The sequence below is a fragment of the Scyliorhinus torazame genome, chromosome 29 (assembly GCF_047496885.1).
Source record: "Scyliorhinus torazame isolate Kashiwa2021f chromosome 29, sScyTor2.1, whole genome shotgun sequence".
Classification (NCBI taxonomy): Eukaryota; Metazoa; Chordata; class Chondrichthyes; order Carcharhiniformes; family Scyliorhinidae; genus Scyliorhinus; species Scyliorhinus torazame.
Window position 1 is genome coordinate 40384513 of NC_092735.1, and position 24375 is coordinate 40408887.

The following is a 24375-nucleotide window of genomic DNA, read 5'->3' on the forward strand; positions in this document are numbered from 1 at the left end:
CATATATACATTTATTCCCAGCCTTCCCTCGGGGTGTCTCGAACTGATCATGCCCTACTCTTTGTTATCATTGGGCCTGTTGGACCCTACTTTGCCACAGGAACGTTCAACCCCATCTCATTGCTTGCTGATCCCAAGTTCGTACGTGCTTGGAAAGGAGGCGTGGGTGACTGCAAAATGGGAGGGTAAGTGAATCAAATGTCATTTTTAAAAAATGTTTCTGAAGGTACGATAGCGAGAGCTCCATGAAGTTAAATGGTCCGGCAAGTAAGGTGCACCTAGCGTGATCTGAGCCTTGCAGTCCAACAGCTCTCCCGATTGATTCCCAGTCTGTGCTCCAGTTAGCACCCTGGGCTAGGGATGGTGAAAGAGCTCCCATTCTGATTGCTATCCCGATCTCGCTGGATGGCGCAGCAGCATCAGGTGAGCATTGGATTTGGTGGCCTTAAACATTCCTGCAAATAACCTGCCAGTACTTGCTCTCCAGGGATTTATTTGGAGAATGGCCATTTGAGGCCAGTGTCAGTGGGATCATAGCTTAGACCATGCTGGTGTCTTAGAGTTAGCTTTATTTGTGAAATCCAGTTACCAACTGAATAATTACATTGATAATCCTCAAACCTGATCCGGGTCTTTTTCTTCCCAGTTTTATGGGTGAGGCGTTTTCAGAACCCCAAAATGTATCATGGAGTTCAACCAACCTCTCCCTTTAATGTATTTGTTGCTTTTCCTAGCACACGGCTTTTTCCCTAGGTGTGGGATTACAATTATGGACACGTGGGAAACACTGTTTATTCCATGAACTCAACTTAACATCTTAAATACACATTGGATCTCTTAACACCCCTTACTTCAAAGATAACTCAGAAAATATTGCAATAGTAAATAACTCCTTAAAATGTTCCTTCAAACTTCCAAGAGACTTAACACCTTTAAACAGTATCACATCAGGTTAAAGGATATATATATTTTCTGTAGAATGGCACAGATATATTAGCTTGGTTGACTTCCGCTCCAGCACCTTGCTTTCTTCCTACAGCTCTCTGGACACACACAAACTGCTTTTTCCAACTGGCTTTCTCCCTTCAAGCGACTCACAGCAAACCAGAACTTCTCAAGTTGCTGTCTCAAACGGGCTTTCTCCTTTTAATCAGCTCACAGCAAAACGGCCAGGCACTTTTAAACTGCTCTCAGCAAAACCAGCCAGGCACCTTTCAAACTGCAAAACCAAACTTCCAAAATGGCTGAACTGAGCTGAGGTCCACCCACTCTATGACATCACTGTTTTCTTAAAGGTACATCATTGCGTAAACATCCAGTTCTTAAAGGCACTCTCGCATGACACCTCTCCCCCCCCCCCCCCCCCCCCCCCCCCAGAAAAAAAAACCCATCAACTTCAAGATGGTTTCATTTTTCACTTTTGCACCATCCACTAAGAAATGCACACAGTAAATATACATTTTCATTTAAAGAAAACAACACACGCAAACAGGTATAATAATATAGTCCATTTTTCTTTGTTCTTCTTCCTCCAACCGAAATCCTTCTCGATTGACCACATTCGTGACAAAGCATCGGCTATCACATTTTCCCGTCCTGCCACATGTACTATTTTTAAATGAAATGGCTGTAACAACAAACTCCAGCGAAACAGCCTTGCATCGTTATTCCGGAATCGCTCCAAAATCGTCAACGGATTATGATCCGTATAGATAACGGTGTCAGACGGATTGCTGGTCACATAAATGTGAAAATGTTGCAAAGCCAGCACCAAACTCAAAGTCTCCTTCTCAATCGTAGAATACTTTTTCTGGTGAGAATTCAATTTCTTTGAAAAAATAACCAACAGGCCGCTCTAGCCCTTCGCCGTCGTCTTGTAGAAGCACCGCACCTACGCCCACATCACTCGCATCAACAGCCACTTTGAAGGGTTTGGTATAATTTGGGATGACTAACACAGGAGCAGTGCTTAACACAGCCTTCAGGCCGCCAGATGCCTGTTGACACTCCGCTGTCCACTGGAATTTGTTACGCTTCTGGAGCGATCACACTGCTAAAATTTGGTACAAATTTCGGGGGGAAGCCACTCATACCAAGAAATCGCATTATTTCCCGTTGTGTCGAGGGTATCGGAAACTCCCCAATAACTTTCGTTTTCACATCCCGTCGGGCCAGTCGACCCTGTCCGATTGTATGGCCAAGGAAAGTGACTTGGGCTTTTCCAAATTCACTTTTGGCTAGGTTTACCACCAAACCCGCCTCCTGAAGTCGATCAAATAACTCCCTCAGATGTTTTAAATGTTTTTTCCATGTCTGGCTGAAAACTACCAGCTCGTTGATGCATACCGCACAATTGGGTAATCCTGAAACGACTGTATTAGTTAACCGTTGAAATGTTGCTGGGGCGTTTTTCATGCCAAATGGCATAACTTTGAATTGGTATATACCATCTGGAGTCACAAAAGCTGAAATCTCCTTCGCCCTTTCAGATAAAGGTACTTGCCATTAATCTTTCAGTAAATCCAATTTGGAAATAAAAGCTGATTGTCCCACTTTCTCAATGCAATCCTCCAAATGTGGGATAGGATAAGAGTCCGTTCTTGTAACTGCATTCACCTTTCGATATCCACACACAACCGTTGGGTACCGTCTGGTTTACGTCACTATGGGTGAGCTCCATTGGCTGCAACCCACTTCAATTATGCCATTTTTAAGCATACTCTCAATCTCTTTGTTAACCTGTGCCAATTTTAAAGGATTAAGTCTATATGGATGTTGTTTGATAGGAACAGCATTTCCCACATCTACATCATGTACAGCCATTTGAGTACTTCCCAATTTATCTCTACAAACTTGCCCATGTGATATCAATAACTCTTTCAGGTCAGTTTGTTTTTCCTCTGGAAGGTAACTTAACAATTCATCCCAATTTTTAAGAACATCCTCATTTTCCAATTTAATTTGAGGTATGTCAAATTCACAGTCATCTGGATTTGATTCGTCACTTTGAGTTAGAATCATTAAAACCTCCTTTTTCTCTCCTTCCCTTTCAAAGTACCTTTTAAGCATATTCACATGACCCACTCGGTGAGTCTTCCATCTGGTGTTTTTACCACATTATTCATCTCACTTAATTTATTGATACAAAGCCACAAAACCTAGCTTTTAAAGGCTCACCTACCACTGGTAACAACACTAAAACTTTATCCCCACTGGCAAAACTACGAACTTTGGATTTCTTGTCCGCTACCCGTTTCATCACATTTTGTGCAACTTTCAAATGTTGTCTAGCCAATTCACCTGTTCTATTTAATCGTTCCCTAAAATTTGACACATAATCCAATAGTGCAATTTCCGATTTCTCACCCACCAATTTTTCCTTAATCAATTTAAGTGGTCCTCTTACCTCATGACCACAAATTAGTTCAAAAGGACTAAATTTGGTAGACTCATTAGGTGCAACCCTAATTACAAACAATATGAATGGGATTCCTTTATCCCAATCCTCTGGATAATCTTGACAATACGCCCTCAACATTGTCTTTAATGTCTGATGCCACCTTTCTAATGCTCCCTGCGATTCTGGATGGTAAGCAGTTGATTTAAATTGTTTTATTCCTAAGCTATCCATAACTTCTTTGAATATCTTTGAAGTAAAATTTGATCCTTGATCCGATTGAATTTCTGTGGATAGTCCATATCTAGTAAAGAATTGAAGTAATTCCTCCACAATCCTTTTAGCTGTAATATTACGTACTGGAATGGCCTCTGGAAACCTAGTAGACACATCCATTACAGTCAAAAGATATTGATTCCCACTTTTTGTTTTAGGAAGCGGTCCTACACAATCGATTAGGACCCTTGTAAAAGGTTCCTCAAATGCTGGAATGGGTATTAAGGGCACTGGTTTTATCACTGCTTGAGGTTTCCCGATCACTTGACATGTGTGACCATGATTGACAAAATTTAACTACATCTTTATGTAGTCCAGGCCAATAAAAATGTTTCCGGATTTTAGCTTAAGTTTTCCTTATTCCTAAATGACCTCCCACTGGTACCTCATGTGAAACCCGCAACACCTTTCTATACCCTACCGGCAATACTACTTGATGAATTTCTGCCCACTTTTCATCCGCCTGCATATGTACAGGTCTCCATTTTCTCATCAAGACATCATTTTTACAGTAATAACACTCTGGTATACTCTCAGATTCCTCTTCCATATATGCTTTCTGAAATATCCATTTTATTTCTACATCTTTCTGTTGTAACTCCGCCAATTTTCCTGAACTAAAAATATCCACCTCATCCTCCACCTGTTCTTGTTCTTTTTCAACCAGCTGATCAAAAATCGTTTCTGATAATTGCACTTTATCTTCACCTTCACTCCTTGATTTCTCCTCTTGTCTTAACCTGTGACTTTGCGACCTTGTTACTACACAATCCCGAAAAATCCCAGGATATTAATCCTTCAACACTTCAGTTGACTGATTTTCCACTGGCTTATCAACCACAGTAGGCATCACTCCCACCTGCGATCCAGCTATATCAGTACCCAAGATAAACTGTATTCCTGGACAAGATAGTTTATCTATTACTCCTACTACCACTTCACCACTCTTCACTGAACTTTCCAACCTTATCTTATATAATGGAACGCTACTCCTCTCACCCTGAATTCCATATATCACCACCTTTTCTGGCAACATTCTTCCCAAACTACATAATTCCTCATCTCTTACCATTAAAGATTGACTAGCCCCTGTATCTCTTAAAATTGTGACTTCTTTACCTGCTCCTCCTGATACACATGAGTAAACTTTACCCACACAAGTAAATTCATTAAATACATCTGGCACCTTCTTAACAATTACTTCTTGAACAGGCTGTACAATCGTTTGCACCTCCTTCGCTTCCCTTGGGCTTTCCTTTACCACTCTAACAAACCCCACTGTCTTATCTTGTTTTACCACATCAGCCTTCCCAGTGCTTTTCTTCAACCACCAACACTGTGAGTTTACATGGCCTAGTTTATTACAGTGAAAACATCTGAAACTTTTCATTTCTTTTCCACCCACCTGGATTTCTTTTTTAATCTGACGTACACTCTCTTTATTGTCTCCCATCAGATCACCTTTACCTTTACCACTTGAGTATTTCTCATGCCCCAGTTTCTATCCCTCACCGGCTGAAACTGATGTCGGAAACCAATCTTTGATTTATGAACTAATTCATAATCATCTGCCATTTCTGCTGCTAATCTCGCAGTTTTAACCCTCTGTTCTTCCACATGAGTTCTCACTACATCAGTAATTGAATTTTTAAACTCCTCCAAAAGTATAATTTCTCTGAGAGCTTCATACGTTTGGTCTATTTTCAAAGCCCTTATCCACCTATCAAAATTACTCTGTTTGAGCGTTTCAAACTCCGAAGAATAAAGATAGATGGGTGACGGTGAGAGGGGCAGGGAGGAAGCAGTCAGTACAGGGATCCCCTGCGGTCGTTCCCCTTAGTAACAAGTATACCGTTTTGGATACTGTTGGGGGGGGGGGGGGGGACTTACCAGGGGTAAGCCATGGGGTACAGGTCTCTGGCACAGAGTCTGTCCCTGTTGCTCAGAAGGGAAAGGGGGAGAGGAGTCGAGCATTAGTCATTGGAGACTCCATAGTTAGGGGGATAGATAGGAGATTCTGTGGGAACGAGAGAGACTCGTGGTTGGTGTGTTGCCTCCCAGGTGCCAGGGTCCGTGATATCTTGGATTGTGTTTTCGGGATCCTTAAGGGGGAGGGGGAGCAGCCCCAAGTGGTGGTCCACATAGGTACCAACGACAGAGGAAGGGATAGGGATGTTAGGCAAGAATTCAGTGAGCTAGGGTGGAAGCTTAGATCTAGGACAACCAGAGTTATCTCTGGGTTGTTACCCGTGCCACGTGCTAGCGAGACGAGGAATAGGGAGAGAGAGCAGTTGAACACATGGCTACAGGGATGGTGCAGGAGGGAGGGTTTCAGATTCCTGGCTAATTGGGGCTCATTCTGGGGTAGGTGGGACCTCTACAAATGGGTTGGTCTACACCTGGACCAGAGGGGAACCAATATCATAGGGGGGATATTTGCTAATGCTCTTCAGGAGGGTTTAAACTCGATCAGCAGGGGATTGGGAACCTGAATTGTAGCTCCAGTATACAAGAGGTTGAGAGTAGTGAGGTCATGAGTAAGGTTTCAAAGTTGCAGGAGTGTACCGGCAGGCAGGAAGGTGGTTTAAAGTGTGTCTTCAATGCCAGGAGCATCCGGAATAAGGTGGGTGAACTTGCGGCATGGGTTGGTACCGGGGACTTCGATGTTGTGGCCATCTCGGAGACATGGATAGAGCAGGGACAGGAATGGTTGTTGCAGGTGCCGGGGTTTAGATACTTCAGTAAGCTCAGGGAAGGTGGTAAAAGAGGGGGAGGGGTGGCATTGTTAGTCAAGGACAGTATTACGGTGGCAGAAAGAACGTTTGATGAGGACTCTTCTACTGAGGTAGTATGGGCTGAGGTTAGAAACAGGAAAGGTGAGGTCACACTGTTAGGAGTTTCTATAGGCCTCCGTAAAGTTCCAGAGATATAGAGGAAAGGATTGCAAAGATGATTCTGGATAGGAGCAAAAGCAACAGGGTAGTTGTTATGGGGGACTTTAACTTTCCAAATATTGACTGGAAACGCTATAGTTCGAGTACTTTAGATGGGTCCGTTTTTGTCCAATGTGTGCAGGAGGGTTTCCTGACGCAGTATGTAGATAGGCCAACGAGAGGCGAGGCCATATTGGATTTGGTACTGGGTAATAAACCAGGACAGGTGTTAGATTTGGAGGTAGGTGAGCACTTTGGTGATAGTGACCACAATTCGATTACATTTACTTCAGTGATGGAAAGGGATAGGTATATACCGCAGCGCAAGAGTTATATCTGGGGGACCGGCAATTATGATGCGATGAGGCAAGACTTAGGATGCATTGGATGGAGAGGGAAAACAGCAGGGGATGGGCACAATGGAAATGCGGAGTTTGTTCAAGGAACAGCTACTGCGTGTCCTTGATAAGTATGTACCTGACAGGCAGGGAGGAAGTGGTCGAGCGAGGGAACCGTGGTTTACTAAAGCAGTTGAAACACTTGTCAAGAGGAAGAAGGAGGCTTATGTAAAGATGAGACGTGAAGATTCAGTTAGGACGCTCGAGGGTTACAAGTTAGCTAGGAAGGACCTAAGGAGAGAGCTAAGAAGAGCCAGGCGGGGACATGAGAAGGCTTTGGCAGGTAGGATCAAGGATAACCCGAAAGCTTTCTATAGATATGCCAGGAATAAAAGAATGACTAGGGTAAGAGTAGGGCCAGTCAAGGACAGTAGTGGGAAGTTGTGCATGGAGTCCAAGGAGATAGGAGAGGTGCTAAATGAAATTTTTTTTTTGTCAGTATTCACACAGGAAAAGAACAATGTTGTCGAGGGGAATACTGAGATACAGGCTACTGGACTAGCAGGGCTTGAGGTTCATAAGGAGGAGGTGTTAGCAATTCTGGAAAGTGTGAAAATAGATAAGTCCCCTGGGCCGGATGGGATTTATCCTAGGATTTTCTGGGAAGCTAGGGAGGAGATTGCTGAGCCTTTGGCTTTGATCTTTAAGTCATCTTTGTCTACAGGAATAGTGCCATAAGACTGGAGGATAGCAAATGTTTTCCCCTTGTTCAAGAAGGGGAGTAGAGACAGCCCCGGTAACTATAGACCAGTGAGCTTTACTTCTGTTGTGGGCAAAGTCTTGGAAAGTTTATAAAAGATAGGATGTTTAATCACCTGGAAAGGAATAATTTGATTAGAGATAGTCAGCACGGTTTTGTGAAGGGTAGGTCGTGCCTCACAAACCTTATTGAGTTCTTTGAGAAGGTGACCAAACAGGTGGAAGAGGGTAAAGCAGTTGATGTGGTGTATATGGATTTCAGTAAAGTGTTTGATAAGGTTCCCCACAGTAGGCTATTGCAGAAAATACAGAGGCATGGGATTCAGGGTGATCTAGCAGTTTGGATCAGAAATTGGCTAGCTGGAAGAAAACAAAGGGTGTTGGTTGATGGGAAATGTTCAGACTGAAGTCCAGTTACTAGTGGTGTACCACAAGGATCTGTTTTGGAGCCACTGCTGTTTGTCATTTTTATAAATGACCTGGAGGAGGGTGTAGAAGGATGGGTGAGTAAATGTGCAGATGACACTAAAGTCGGTGGAGTTGTGGACAGTGCGGAAGGATGTTACAGGTTACAGAGGGACATAGATAAGCTGCAGAGCTTGGTTGAGAGGTGGCAAATAGAGTTTAATGCAGAAAAGTGTGAGGTGATTCATTTTGGAAGGAATAACAGGAAGACAGAGTACTGGGCTAATGGTACGATTCTTGGCAGTGTGGATGAGCAGAGAGATCTCGGTGTCCATGTACATAGATCCCTGAAAGTTGCCACCTAGGTTGAGAGGGTTGTTAAAAAGGCATATGATGTGTTAGCTTTTATTGGTAGAGGGATTGAGTTTCGGAGCCATGAGGTCATGTTGCAGCAGTACAATACACTGGTGCGGCCGCATTTGGAGTATTGCGTGCAATTCTGGTTGCCGCATTATAGGAAGGATGTGGAAACATTGGAAAGGGTGCAGAGGAGATTTACCAGAATGTTGCCTGGTATGGAGGGAAGATCTTATGAGGGAAGGCTGAGGGACTTGAGGCTGTTTTCGTTAGAGAGAAGAACGTTAAGAGGTGACTTAATTGAGGCATACAAGATGATCAGAGGATTAGATAGGGTGGACAGTGAGAGCCTTTTTCCTCGGATGGTGATGTCTAGCACGAGGGGACATAGCTTTAAATTGAGGGGAGATAGATATAGGACAGATGTCAGAGGTAGGTTCTTTACTCAGAGAGTAGTAAGGGCGTGGAATGCCCTGCCTGCAACAGTAGTGGACTCGCCAACATTAAGGGCATTCAAATGGTCATTGGATAGACATATGGACGATAAGGGAATAGTGTAGATGGGCTTTAGAGTGGTTTCACAGGTCAGCGCAACATCGAGGGCCGAAGGGCCTGTACTGCGCTGTAATGTTCTATGTTCTATGTATGTTTGACCAAATTCTTTCCTTAAATTTCTAAACCTTTGTCTGTAAGCTTCAGGCAGTCGCTCATATGCACTTAAGATGGATTTCACCTCCTCATACGTTCCAGATACCTCCTCCGGTAGTGATGCAAACACTTCACTAGCTCTACCTACCAGCTTTGTTTAAATCAGTAACACCCACATGTCCTGTGGCCATTTCATTTGTTTAGCTACCTTCTCAAATGAAATGAAAAAGGCTTCCACTTCCTTCTCGTCAAACCTTGGCAATGCTTGGACATTTAAATAGATTCCCACCAAGCCTTTGACTGTGATGCTCTTTCTCACTATCCTCATCACTATCATCCAATTGTACGTTTCCCTTTACGTCTGCCAATTTTAACTGATTGTCATCTTTCATGGCCATTTTCTGAAGTTCAAACTCCCTCTCTTTATCTTTTTCCCTGATCTGTATCTCCCTTTCTTTTTCCTTTTGTTCTGCTAGGGCTATTCTTTCTTTCTCCTTTCTTCTCTCTCCTTTTCTTTTTCCTCTCTCTCTCTTTCTCTTTCTTTTTCCTCTCTCTCACTCTCGTATTCTAGCCGCTTTAATTCTTTCTCATGTTCCATTTGTTTAATTTGCAAATGAATTTTTGCCATCTCCAATGAGTCAAACTCTATCTAAAGCAACTTTAAATGCTTAACCACCACCATAATTACCTCATCTTTTCGCATTTTGTCAGGTAATGTTAACTGCAATGTTGTTGGTAAATCCACCAGTCTGCTTTTTGTTTTCAGAACCCCAGAATGTATCATGGAGTTCAACCAACCTCTCCCTTTAATGTATTTGTTGCTTTTCCTAGCACACGGCTTTTTCCCTCGGTGTCGGATTACAATTATGGACACGTGGGGTTTTAAACACAAATCACTGTTTATTCAATGAACTCAACTTAACATCTTAAATACACATTGGATCTCTTAACACCCCTTACTTCAAAGATAACTCAGAAAATATTGCAATAGTAAATAACTCCTTAAAATGTTCCTTCAAACTTCCAAGAGACTTAACACCTTTAAACAGTATCACATCAGGTTAAAGGATATATATATTTTCTGTAGAATGGCACAGATATATTAGCTTGGTTGACTTCCGCTCCAGCACCTTGCTTTCTTCCTGCAGCTCTCTGGACACACACAAACTGCTTTTCCAACTGGCTTTCTCCCTTCAAGCGACTCACAGCAAACCAGAACTTCTCAAGCTGCTGCCTTAAACTGGCTTTCTCCTTTTAATCAGCTCACAGCAAAACGGCCAGGCACTTTTCAAACTGCAAAACCAAACTTCCAAAATGGCTGAACTGAGCTGAGCTCCACCCACTCTATGACATCACTGTTTTCTTAAAGGTACATTGCTTAAACATCCAGTTCTTAAAGGCACTCTCGCATGACACCAGTTTAGTCAGTTGTCTGCAGCCTGCGTGTAGTTTCAGGATGGAAGATTTCTGTTGGAGCTAGATTCCCCTGTAATGAGGAAATGTGAGACAGCAGTCAGAGGGAGGGAGTAGGACAGGACCTTTAGACAATTACAATACAATCAAGCAGAGTCAACAGAGTTTGATGAAAGGGAAATTATTGACAAATGTATTTGAGGCTGTAAAAAGCAGTAAGTGTAGTGTATTTGAATTTCCAAAAAGCATACAAGAAATCAGAGTGGGGTAGACCAGATGGCCTGTCAAGCCAGCTTGGCCATTCAGTACCAGGATGGCTAGTCTTGAGCTTTAGCTCCACTCCCCTGCTTGCTCCCCATATCTCTTAATTTCCTGAGAGACCAAAAATCTGTCTGCCCCCCAGCCTTAAATGTATTCAACAATGAAGCATCTAAAACTCTCTGGGGTAGAGAATTCTAAAGATTCACAACCCTTTGAGTGAAGAAATTTCTCCCCATCTGAGTCCTAAATGGTAAGTCACTTATCCCGAGACCATGCCGTGTTTTTGACCAGCGGGACCAGTCTCTCAGCGTCCACCCTATCAAACCCCTTTGGGATCTTGTATATTTTAATAAGATCGATAGGGTGCATCATATGAGTTACTACACAAGATAGGAGCTCATGATGTTGGGGTAATATATCAGCATGCCTAGAGGACTATCTAACTGACATGACAGAGTCTGGATTATTTTCAGGTTGGCAAACTAACTAATGGAGTGACATTGGGATTAGTGATGGGGTCTCAACTATTTCCAGTCCGTGTTAGCGACTTGGAAGACGGGATAGACTGTATTGTATCCAGATTTGCTGATGATCCAGAGATGGGTAGGAAAGCAAGTTGTGAAGAGGACACAAAAAAGGGTCTGCATTTGAGTGGGAGAAAATTTGGCAGTTGGAGTATAATAATATTATTTAACTGGAGAGAAATGGCAGAATGCTGTGGTACAGAAGGATCTCGGTGTCCTTGTACATGAATCACACAGGATGCAGCTACGGCAAATAACTATGAAGGCAAATGGAAAGTTGGCCTTTATTGCGAGGGGAATAGAGTACAAAAATTGGGAAGTCTTGAACATCTGATCAGGGCATTGGTGAGACCACATCTAGAGCACTATGCGCAGTTTGGTCCCTGTATTTAAGCAGAGGTGTACATGCGTTGGAGGCAGTTCGCAAAAGATAATTGGGTTGATTCCTGGGATGGAGGGGTTGTTTTATGAAGAAAGGTTGGGCTTAGACTCATTAGAGTTCAGAAGAATGAGAGGTAATCTTGAAACACACAAGATTCTGAGGGACTGGAGTATTGCGCACAGTTTTGGTCCCCTTATTTGAGGAAAGATGTAGTGGCATTGGAGGCAGATCAGAGGAGGGTCACTAGGTTGATTCCAGAGATAGCGGGTTTGTCGTATTAAGAGAGATTGAACAGTTTAGTGCTAAACTTTCTAGAGTTTAGAACAATGAGGGGAGATAAAATGGAGGCATATAAGATGACAAAAGGTATGGATAAAGTAGACGTGGAGCGGATGCTTCCTCTTGTGGAACATTCTAGAACGAGAGGTCATAGACTCCGGATAAGAGGCAGCAAATTTAAAACAGAGACGAGGGGAAGCAACTTCTCCCAAAGGGTTGTGAATCTGTGGAATTCGCTACCTCAGAGTGCGGTGCATGCTGGGACGGTGAGTAAATTTGAGGTGTTAGACAGATTTTTAATTGGTGATGTGTTGAAGGGTTACGGAAAACAGGCAGGACGGTGGAGTTAAACCCAGAATGAAATAAGCCTTGATCGAATGGCGGAGCAGACTTGCTGGAGGCAATCCAGATCAGCATATTTAAATGTGTCGTACGGAGTTCAGGCCACGATGAAATCAGCCTTGATCGTATTGAACGGTGGAGCAGACTCGAGAGGTTAAATTGCCGACTCCTGCTCCTAGTTCTTATGTTCTAAGAAAGAACTATTCTATTTAATTCCACCTTCCAGCTCTTGGTGTGTAGCCTGTAGGTAACAGCACCTCGAGCACAAATCTGGTGTTCCTGATTAATCAGGGGTTATGGGTAGAAGGCAGGAGAATGGGGATGGGGGACATATCAGCCATGATCGAGCAGACTTGATGGGTCGAATGGCCTAATTCCACGCCTGTACCTTATGGCCTGAACAGAGCATGCACTTAAACAATGTTTCCCCTCTTGGGGAGTCTAAAACTATAGGGATATAATTTCAAAATAACAGGTCTCCCATTTAAGATGGAACAAACAAACAAAGAACAAAGAAATGTACAGCACAGGAACAGGCCCTTCGGCCCTCCAAGCCCGTGCCGACCATGCTGCCCAACTAAACTACAATCTTCTACACTTCCTGGGTCCGTATCCCTCTATTCCCATCCTATTCATGTATTTGTCAAGATGCCCCTTAAATGTCACTATCGTCCCTGCTTCCACCACCTCCTCCGGTAGCGAGTTCCAGGCACCCACTACCCTCTGTGTAAAAAAACTTGCCTCGTTCATCTACTCTAAACCTTGCCCCTCTCACCTTTAAAACCTATGCCACCTAGTAATTGACCCCTTTACCCCGGGGAAAAGCCGCTGACTATCCACTCTGTCTATGCCCCTCATAATTTTGTAGACCTCTATCAGGTCGCCCCTCAACCTCCTTCGTTCTAGTGAGAACAAACCGAGTTTATTCAACCGCTCCTCATAGCTAATGCCCTCCATACCAGGCAACATTTTGGTAAATCTCTTCTGCACCCTCTCTAAAACCTCCACATCCTTCTGGTAGTGTGGCGACCAGAATTGAACACTATACTCCAAGTGTGGCCTAACTAAGGTTCTATACAGCTGCAACATGACTTGCCAATTCTTATACTCAATGCCCCGACCAATGAAGGCAAGCATGCCGTATGCCATCTTGACTACCTTCTCCACTTGTGTTGCCCTTTTCAGTGACCTGTGGACCTGTACTCCTAGATCTCTCTGACTTTCAATACTCTTGAAGGTTCTACCATTCACTGTATATTCCCTACCTGCATTAGACCTTCCAAAATGCATTACCTCACATTTGTCCGGATTAAACTCCATCTGCCATCTCTCTGCCCAAGTCTCCAAACAATCTGAATCCTGCTGTATCCTCTGACGGTCCTCATCGCTATCCGCAATTCCACCAACCTTTGTGTCGTCTGCAAACTTACTAATCAGACCAGTTACATTTTCCTCCAAATCATTTATATATACTACAAAGAGCAAAGGTCCCAGCACTGATCCCTGTGGAACACCACTGGTCACAGCCCTCCAATTAGAAAAGCATCCTTCCATTGCTACTCTCTGCCTTCTGTGACCTAGCCAGTTCTGTACCACCTTGCCAGCTCACCCCTGATCCCGTGTGACTTCACCTTTTGTACTCGACTACCATGAGGGACCTTGTCAAAGGCCTTACTGAAGTCCATATAGACAACATCCACTGCCCTACCTGCATCAATGATCTTTGTGACCTCCTCGAAAAACTCTATCAAGTTAGTGAGACACGACCTCCCCTTCACAAAACCATGCTGCCTCTCACTAATACGTCCATTTGCTTCCAAATGGGAGTAGATCCTGTCTCGAAGAATTCTCTCCAGTAATTTCCCTACCACTGAAGTAATGCTCACCGGCCTGTAGTTCCCTGAATTATCCTTGCTACCCTTCTTAAACAGAGGAACAACATTGGCTATTCTCCAGTCCTCCGGGACATCACCTGAAGACAGTGAGGATCCAAAGATTTCTGTCAAGGCCTCAGCAATTTCCTCTCCAGCCTCCTTCAGTATTCTGGGGTAGATCCCATCAGGCCCTGGGGACTTATCTACCTTAATATTTTTTAAGACGCTCAACACGTCTTTTTGGATCTCAATGTGACCCAAGCTATCTACACACCCTTCTCCAGACTCAACATCTACCAATTCCTTCTCTTTGGTGAATACTGATGCAAAGTATTCATTTAGTACCTCGCCCATTTCCTCTGGCTCCACACATAGATTCCCTTGCCTATCCTTCAGTGGGCCAACCCTTTCCCTGGCTACCCTCTTGCTTTTTATGTACGTGTAAAAAGCCTTGGGATTTTCCTTAACCCTATTTGCCAATGACTTTTCGTGACCCCTTCTAGCCCTCCTGACTCCTTGCTTAAGTTCCTTCCTACTTTCCTTATATTCCACACAGGCTTCGCCTGTTCCCAGCCTTTTAGCCCTGACAAGGCCTACAATATCTCTTGTTATCCAAGGTTCCCGAAAAGTGCCGTATTTATCCTTCTTCCTCACAGGAACATGCCGGTCCTGAATTCCTTTCAACTGACACTTGAAAGCCTCCCACATGTCAGATGTTGATTTGCCCTAAAACATCCGCCCCCAATCTAGGTTCTTCAGTTCCCGCCTAATATTGTTATAATTAGCCTTCCCCCAATTTAGCACATTCATCCTAGGACCACTCTTATCCTTGTCCACCAGCACTTTAAAACTTACTGAATTGTGGTCACTGTTCCCGAAATGCTCCCCTACTGAAACTTCTACCACCTGGCCGGGCTCATTCCCCAATACCAGGTCCAGTACCGCCCCTTTCCTAGTTGGACTGTCTATATATTGTTTTAAGAAGCCCGCCTGGATGCTCCTTACAAACTCTGCCCTGTCTAAGCCCCTGGTACTAAGTGAGTCCCAGTCAATATTGGGGAAGTTGAAGTCTCCCATCACCACAACCCTGTTGTTTTTACTCTTTACCAAAATCTGTCTACCTATCTGCTCCTCTATCTCCCGCTGGCTGTTGGGAGGCCTGTAGTAAACCCCCAACATTGTGACTGCACTCTTCTTATTCCTGATCTCTACCCATATAGCCTCACTGCCCTCTGAGGTGTCCTCCCGTAGTACAGCTGTGATATTCTCCCTAATCAGTAGCGCAACTCCGCCACCCCTTTTACATCCCCCTCTATCCTGCCTGAAACATCTAAATCCTGGAACGTTTAGCTGCCAATCCTGTCCTTCCCTCAACCAGGTCTCTGTAATGGCAACAACATCATAGTTCCAAGTACTAATCCAAGCTCTAAGTTCATCTGCCTTACCCGTAATACTTCTTGCATTAAAACATATGCACTTCAGGCCACCAGACCCGCTGTGTTCAGCAACTACTCCCTGTCTGCTCTGCCTCAGAGCCACACTGTCCCTATTCCCTAGTTCTCCCTCAATGCTATCACCTTCTGACCTATTGCTCCCGTGCCCACCCCCCTGCCATACTAGTTTAAACCCTCCCGTGTGACACTAGCAAACCTCGCGGCCAGGATATTTATGCCTCTCCAGTTTAGATGCAACCCGTCCTCCTTATATAGGTCACACCTGCCCCGGAAGAGCTCTTAGTGGTCCAGATAACGGAAACCCTCCCTCCTACACCAGCTGTTTCGCCACGTGTTTAGCTGCCCTATCTTCCTATTTCTAGCCTCACTGGCACGTGGCACAGGGAGTAATCCCGAGATTACAACCCTAGAGGTCCTGTCTTTTAATTTTCTGCCTAGCTCCCTGAACTCCTGCTGCAGGACCTCATGCCCCTTCCTGCCTATGTCGTTAGTACCAATATGTACAACGACCTCTGCCTGTTTGCCCTCCCCCTTCAGGATGCCCTCTACCCGTTCAGAGACATCCTGGACCCTGGCACCAGGAAGGCAACATACCATCCTGGAGTCGCTTTCACGTCCACAGAAGCGCCTATCTGTGCCCCTGACTATAGAGTCCCCTATTACTATTGCTCTTCTGCGCTTTGACCCTCTCTTCTGAACATCAGAGCCAGCCGTGGTGCCACTGCTCTGGCTGCTGCTGTTTTCCCCTGATAGGCTATTCCCCCCGACAGTATCCAAAGGGGTATACCCGTTCGAGAGGGGGACAACCACAGGGGATCCCTGCACTGACTGCCTGCCCTTTCTGGTGGTCACCCATTTCTCTGCCTGCACTTTGGGTGTGACCACATTTATATAACTGCGATCTATGACGCTTTCCGCCACCTGCATGCTCCTAATTGCATCCAATTGCTGCTCCAACCGAACCATGCGGTCTGTGAGGAGCTCCAGTTGGGTGCACTTTCTGCAGATGAAGCCACCTGGGACGCTGGAAGCCTCCCGGACCTGCCACATCTCACAGTCAGAGCACTGCACCCCTCTAACTGACATTGCGTCAATTAATTAGTAAATTAAAATTATAAGTTTACATTTTTTTTAAAGTTACTGTTAACTATCTGTTTCCTAGCACTAGATTTCTACTATAAATGTGAAAGCTAAATATAGTACTCTCCGATCTCTGGCTTAGATATCCCTCTAAATTATAATTAAGTAATTATGTTTAATTAGTCACCAATGCTTAATTTTTTAAATTTAGTGTAGATTCCCACTATGCCACTAAGGCATAGCTTTTCTGTGATGTCACTTCAGTTTCCCCCCCCCCCCACACACACAATTTGAAAAGGTAATAAAAGTAAAAATGAGTAAAAATCGCTTACTTACCTTCTGAGGGTCTCGGATGTTCTCAGGTTCTCTCCCTGACAGAGACTGCTCCTCCTCCGAAGAGATGAGGAGTAATTGATGAGCAATTTCTCCTCTCAAAGGCTTGTTAAAGGTTGGAGTTCTCTTGCCCAGATGTCAGTGGAGGCTGAGCCATTGGCTATTCTCAAGGCTGAGTTGTACAATTTGATGTACAAGGGAGTTCAGGGTTATGGGGCAGGCAGGAAAGTAGAGGCTAAGCCTCAGTCACATCTCCCACCATCTTATTGATACAAGTTCACGGAGTCAAACGGCCGACCCCTCTTATTTCTTATGTTCAGGAATAAGTACTTAATCGCGATGTTACACCAGTTTCAAATTATTCTGATTTTTAAGACAACGACGTAAAGTCCAGTTGGTGATGTTTCTGGGATATTTTTTAATTTTTTTACATTTTAAGATTTAAAACAATAACATTATAAAGTAATGATGTGGAGATGCCGGCGTTGGACTGGGGTGAGCACAGTACAAAGTCTTACAACACCAGGTTAAAGTCCAACAGGTTTGATTCGAATCACTAGCTTTCGGAGCGCTGCTCCTTCCTCAGGTGAATGAAGAGGTCTGTTCCAGAAACACATATATAGACAAATTCAAAGATGCCAAACAATGCTTGGAATGCGAGCATTAGCAGGCGATTAAATCTTTACAGATCCAGAGATAGGGTAGCCCCAGGTTAAAGAGGTGTGAATTGTACCAAGCCAGGACAGTTGTTAGGATTTCGCAGGCCAGATGGTGGGGGATGAATGTAATGCGACATGAATCCCAGGTCCCGGTTGAGGCCGCACTCATGTGTGCGGAACTTGGCTATAAGTTTCTGCTCGGCAATTCTGCGTTGTCGCGGGTCCTGAAGGCCGCCTTGGAGAACGCTTACCCGAAGATCAGAGGCTGAATGCCCTTGACTGCTGAAGTGTTCCCCGACTGGAAGGGAACATTCCTGCCTGGTGATTGTTGCGCGATGTCCGTTCATTCGTTGTCGCAGCGTCTGCATGGTCTCGCCAATATAAAGTAAAACCAACAGAAAGCCCAGCCTCGTACATTGAGGCGTTCACCCTTCACCCTCCACAACCCCTCCTCCTGCGCCGTCCCCAGCTCCTCCTCCCACATAGCCTTCACCCCCCCCCAGAGACGCCTGATCCTCCTCCAAAATCCTCCCATAAATCGCCGATATGACCCCCCCCCCCACCAAACCCATCACCGATACCCCCCCACCAAACCCATCACCGACATCCCCCCCACCAAACCCATCACCGACATCCCCCCCCACCAAACCCATCACCGACACCCCCCCCCACCAAACCCATCACCGACACCCCCCCAACCAAACCCATCACCGACATCCCCCCCACCAAACCCATCACCGACACACCCCCCCACCAAACCCATCACCGACACCCCCCCCACCACCAAACCCATCACCGACACCCCCCCACCAAACCCATCACCGACACCCCCCCCACCAAACCCATCACCGACACCCCCCCACCAAACCCTTCACCGACACCCCCCCACCAAACCCATCACCGACACCCCCCCACCAAACCCATCACCGACACCCCCCCCCACCAAACCCATCACCGACAACCCCCCCACCAAACCCATCACCGACACCCCCCCACCAAACCCATCACCGACACCCCCCCACCAAACCCATCACCGACACCCCCCCACCAAACCCATCACCGACACCCCCCCACCAAACCCATCACCGACACCCCCCCACCAAACCCATCACCGACACCCCCCCCACCAAACCCATCACCGACAACCCCCCCACCAAACCCATCACCGACACCCCCCCCACCAAACCCATCACCGACACCCCCCCACCAAACCCATCACCGACACCCCCCCCACCAAACCCATCACCGACAACCCCCCCCCACCAAACCCATCACCGACACCCCCCCCCCCACCAAACCCATCACCGACACCCCCCCCCCACCAAACCCATCACCGACACCCCCCCAACCAAACCCATCACCGACACCCCCCCCACCAAACCCATCACCGACACCCCCCCACCAAACCCATCACCGACACCCCCTCCACCAAACCCATCACCGACACCCCCCCCACCAAACCCATCACCAACACCACCCCCCTCCCACCAAACCCATCACCGACCCCCCCCACCAAACCCATCACCGACACCACCCCACCAAACCCATCACCGACACCCCCCCCACCAAACCCATCACTGACACCCCCCCACCAAATCCATCACCGACACCCCCCCCCACCAAACCCATCATCTACACCCCCCCCCACCAAACCCATCACCGACACCCCCCCCACCAAACCCATCACCGACACCCCCCACCAAACCCATCACCTACACCCCCCCCACCAAACCCATCACCGACACCCCCCCCCCCCACCAAACCCATCACTGACACCCCCCCCACCAAACCCATCACCGACCCCCCCCCCCCCCACCAAACCCATCACCGACCCCCCCCCCCCCACACCAAACCCATCACCGACACCCCCCTCCAACAACAAGAAGGGCGATACCACCTTAACAATTGGGGAAACCTTTTTCACGAAATCCCACACCTGCATGTTCCCAAAAACCTCCCAATTTTACCCCCCAGCTCCTCCAAACTTGCAAACCGCGCTTCTAAAATGAAGTCCTTCATTTCCATCACCCCTCGCTCCTCCCATCCCCAAAACGTCACATCCATCCTTCATGGCTCAATCCCATGGTTCCTTCCAATCGGTATCAACTTCGACCCCGCCCCCACCCTAAAGTGCTGCTGAAATTGTCTCCATAGTTTCAGCATGGCCACCACCACTGGATTCCCCAAGTACTTCCCTGGGGCAAACGTCATTGCCAGCGCCCACAACCCTGACCCCTTACCAGAGCCTGCCTCCATCCTCGCCCACAAAGCCTCCGTCCCCTACTCCAACCCCTCACCTTCTCAGTGTTCGCCGCCCAATAATATAACAGGTTTAGAAGGATTACCTTCCTCTCTGAAGCACCGTGCTCCTAATCCTTGCTACCTTCCCTGCCCACATAAACGGCCTATGTTCCCCCTTCTGTTTATGCTGGCAGTGGAGCTCTTGGCCATTGCGCTGAGGTGTTTGGATAAATGGAGGGGGATAGTGAAGGGGGAGGGGGTGGAGCAGAGGATGATCTGTTGCAGTACATCTCCCACCCAGACTCCTCAGTGGGGTATATAATGGGATTTATGAGGAGACCTTTTCAGGCTACAAGTTAAATTTGGGGAAAAGTGAGCATTTTGTGGTATCTTCTCCAGGGCGGGGAGAGTTTCCATTTTGGGTGGCAACAACGCACTTTAGGTATTTGGGAGTGCAGGTGGCTCGGGACTCGGCTTGGTTCCGTAAGTCCTATCTCTTCTCCTCTTCACCCCCATAAAAATAAGATTTTGGCAAAAATACCAGTAGACACTGAAACAAAAATTAAAACCGCAGCACGGTGTTCATCTTAATCCCCTGCACCCGGCCTGCCAACGATCGGTGCGGGCTATGTGCAACCTCCACCTACATGTCACCGCCCATCGTGCAACCTCCAGCTACATGTCACCACCCAACATGCAACCTCCACATACACGTCACCACCCAACATGCAACCTCCACCTACATGTCACCATCCATCGTGCAACCTCCACATACACATCACCACCCAACATGCTACCTCCACCTACATGTCACCGCCCAATGTGCAAACTCTACCTACACGTCACCACCCAACGTGCTACCTCCACCTACACGTCACCGCACATCGTGCAACCTCCAGCTACATGTCAACATGTCGCCACCCAACGTGCAACCTCCAGCTACATGTCAACATGTCGCCACCCAACATGCTACCTCCACCTACACGTCACCGCCCAATGTGCAAACTCCACCTACATGTCGCCACCCAACGTGCAACCTCCACCTACACGTCACCACCCATCAAGCAAACTCCAGCTACACGTCACCACCCAACGTGCAAACTCCAGCTACACGTCACCACCCATCAAGCAAACTCCAGCTACACGTCACCACCCAACATGCAACCTCCACCTACACGTCACCACCCAACGTGCAACCTCCAGCTACACGTCACCGCCCATCGTGCAAACTCCACCTACACGTCACCACCAACATGCAAACTCCACCTACACGTCACCACCAACATGCAAACTCCAGCTACATGTCACCACCCAACATGCAACCTCCACCTACACGTCACCACCCAACGTGCAAACTCCACCTACACGTCACCACCAACATGCAAACTCCACCTACACGTCGCCACCCAGCATGCAACCTCCACCTACACGTCACCACCCAGCATGCAAACTCCAGCTACATGTCACCACCCAACATGCAATCTCCACCTACACGTCGCCACCCTGCATGCAACCTCCACCTACACGTCACCACCCAACGTGCAAACTCCACCTACACGTCACCACCCAACATGCAACCTCCAGCTACACGTCACCACCCAACATGCAACCTCCAGCTACACGTCACCACCCATTGTGCAAACTCCACCTACATGTCACCACCCATTGTGCAAACTCCACCTACATGTCACCACCCAATGTGCAAACTCCAGCTACAGGTCACCACCCATCGTGCAAACTCCACCTACATGTCGCCACCCAACGTGTAACCTCCAGCTACACGTCACCACCCATCGTGCAAACTCCACCTACACGTCACCACCCATCGTGCAAACTCCAGCTACACGTCACCACCCAACGTGCAAACTCCACCTACACGTCACCACCCATCGTGCAAACTTCACCTACATGTCACCACCCAACGTGCAAACTCCACCTACACGTCACCACCCAACGTGCAACCTCCACCTACACGTCACCACCCATCGTGCAAACTCCACCTACACGTCACCACCCATCGTGCAAACTCCACCTACACGTCACCACCCAACGTGCAACCTCCAGCTACATGTCACCACCCAACGTGCAACCTCCACCTACACGCCACCACCCATCGTGCCACCTCCAGCTACATGTCACCACCCAACATGCAACCTCCACCTACACGTCACCACCCATCGTGCAAACTCCACCTACACGTCACCACCCATCGTGCAAACTCCACCTACACGTCACCACCCAACGTGCAACCTCCAGCTACATGTCACCACCCAACATGCAACCTCCACCTACACGTCACCACCCAACATGCAACCTCCACCTACACGTCACCACCCATCGTGCCACCTCCAGCTACACGTCACCACCCATCGTGCAACCACCTACATGTCACCACCGGACGTTCCTGTGGTGTGATATTTTAATGTGAATTTATCTACAAATCTAGTCCCAATCACCATTGGTTGTATTTTATGCTCTTAACATTTTGCATATTTTCCTCACTTGAAGGTTTGTGACATTTGACCGAATTCTCTTCTCATTCCCTCACTACCTAGAAATTATGGTCCCACGATTTATGTTCAGAATGAGGCTCAGAAACAAGGCTGTCAGCAGGTTCTATGGCTCTACGGAGATCAGCATGAGATCACAGAAGTAGGGACCATGAACATCTTCATTTATTGGAAGAATGAGAAAGGCGGTACGTGATTCAGCAACTCCAGTTCCATGCCCAACCTGCAGGCTTTGACATGTTAAAATGCATTCTCATGTCCTGTTCTATCAGCATTAAATTGTCAGGCTTCCAAAAGTGCAAACAGCATTATCTAATGACAGTTTCTGATTCTCTTCAACGTTTGCCTTATTTTTCCAGCTTTGTTAGTTGTGTTGCATTATGGGTCCTGGCTTTTCGCTCCTGTTTCTCAATAATAAACACCAGGTTACAGATTTTAGCTGTGTGCCAGCCAATGAAAGCTCCCTAGCTTCAACTCCCCATTTCAGATGCTAGTGAAAGCACTCTAGCCATTAATCACAGATGTTGTTGAATTGATTTTGGTCAGAGTTTGGGTTTTGTTGCTTGTTAAAGAATTCTGTATTTTGTTCTTCAGAGTTGGAATTGCTCACTCCAGCACTAGATGGTACAATCCTTCCGGGAGTCACGAGGCAGAGCTTGCTGGATCTAGCTCAACAGTGGGTAGGTTTGCATTGTGCTAACCAATCATTATTTGATGTGTCTTTACTAGGAATACATGATGTACTTTGGGGGAGATGGTGGCGTAGCGGTAATATCACTGGATTAGTAATCCTGGCAATAATAAAAACAGTGCTGGAAAAACTCAGCCGGTCTGGTAGTCGCTGTGGACAGGGAAACATTTACCGTTTCAAATCCAATATGACTCTTCTTTGGAACTGGAAAAAGTTCTCTCCACAGATGCTGCCAGACTTGCTGCATTTTTCGAGCAATTTCTGTTTTTATTTCAAATATTCAACATTCCCAGTTTGGGGACATGTGTTCAAAGACCACCATGGAAGCTGGTGGCATTGAAATTCAATTCATAAATCTGGAGTTGAATGCTAGTCTCGGAAATGGTGATATGAAACTATCACTGATTGTCAATGAAACCCATCTGGTTCAGTAATGTCCTTTCGGGAAGGAAAGCTGGTGTCCTTACCTGGTCTGTCCTACATGTGACTTCAGACCCATATGGCTGATTCTTAACTGTCCTCTGAAATGCCAAGCAAGCCCCGCGTTTCCAGAGCAAATAGGGATGTGTAACAAATGTTGGGCTTGCCAATGATACCCATATCTCATGGAAAAAACTTTCATCTGTTTGGGATTTTGTCAATGATTTTAGTTTATCATTCTCCCAATCTAGTCTGTTTAATGTCCTTCTGAATGTTTCTCTCTGGCCCTACAGCCTGCTGCAAGTGCAGATCAGAGACTGAGAATTCTGACTCCCCAGAGCTTGTCTGCCACCTACACGGCACAAGCCAGGAGTGTAATGGAATACTCTCCACTCAACTGGAGCGTGGCCTCAGCCACTTTCAAGACACTCAATACCATCTAGGACAAACCTGCTCACTTGATCAGCAACCTATCTGCCACCTTAAACATTCATTCCCTCCACCACTGACACACAATGGCAGCCGTGTGTACCATCTGCAAGATGCACTGCAGCAAATCCTTTGACAGCACCTTCCAAGTTTGCAACTTCCACTATCTAGAAGACAAGGGCAGCAGATTCAATGAGAACACCACCGACAAGTTTCCCTCCAAGCCCCAAAGTAGCTTTGACAAAGGGTCATCTGGACTCTTTTCTCTCCCTACAGATGCTGCCAGACCTACTGAGATTTTCCAGCATTTTCTCTTTGGATTGAGTATTTGCTCTCATCTAGATTCAAGTTATACCCAGAAAAGGAGCCA

The 24375-nt window shown here is 46.5% G+C and overlaps 1 protein-coding gene across 1 annotated transcript in view; it reads left to right on the forward strand.

Moving 5' to 3' along the window:
• The window catches only part of bcat2 (branched chain amino-acid transaminase 2, mitochondrial), a 67238-nt gene that overhangs the window by 36488 nt on the left and 6375 nt on the right, over nt 1-24375 (forward strand). The window contains exons 6-8 of the mRNA XM_072492506.1: nt 22-185; nt 22511-22653; nt 23060-23145. Coding sequence (XP_072348607.1) covers nt 22-185; nt 22511-22653; nt 23060-23145 — 393 coding nt within the window. The remainder of the gene's footprint in view (nt 1-21; nt 186-22510; nt 22654-23059; nt 23146-24375) is intronic.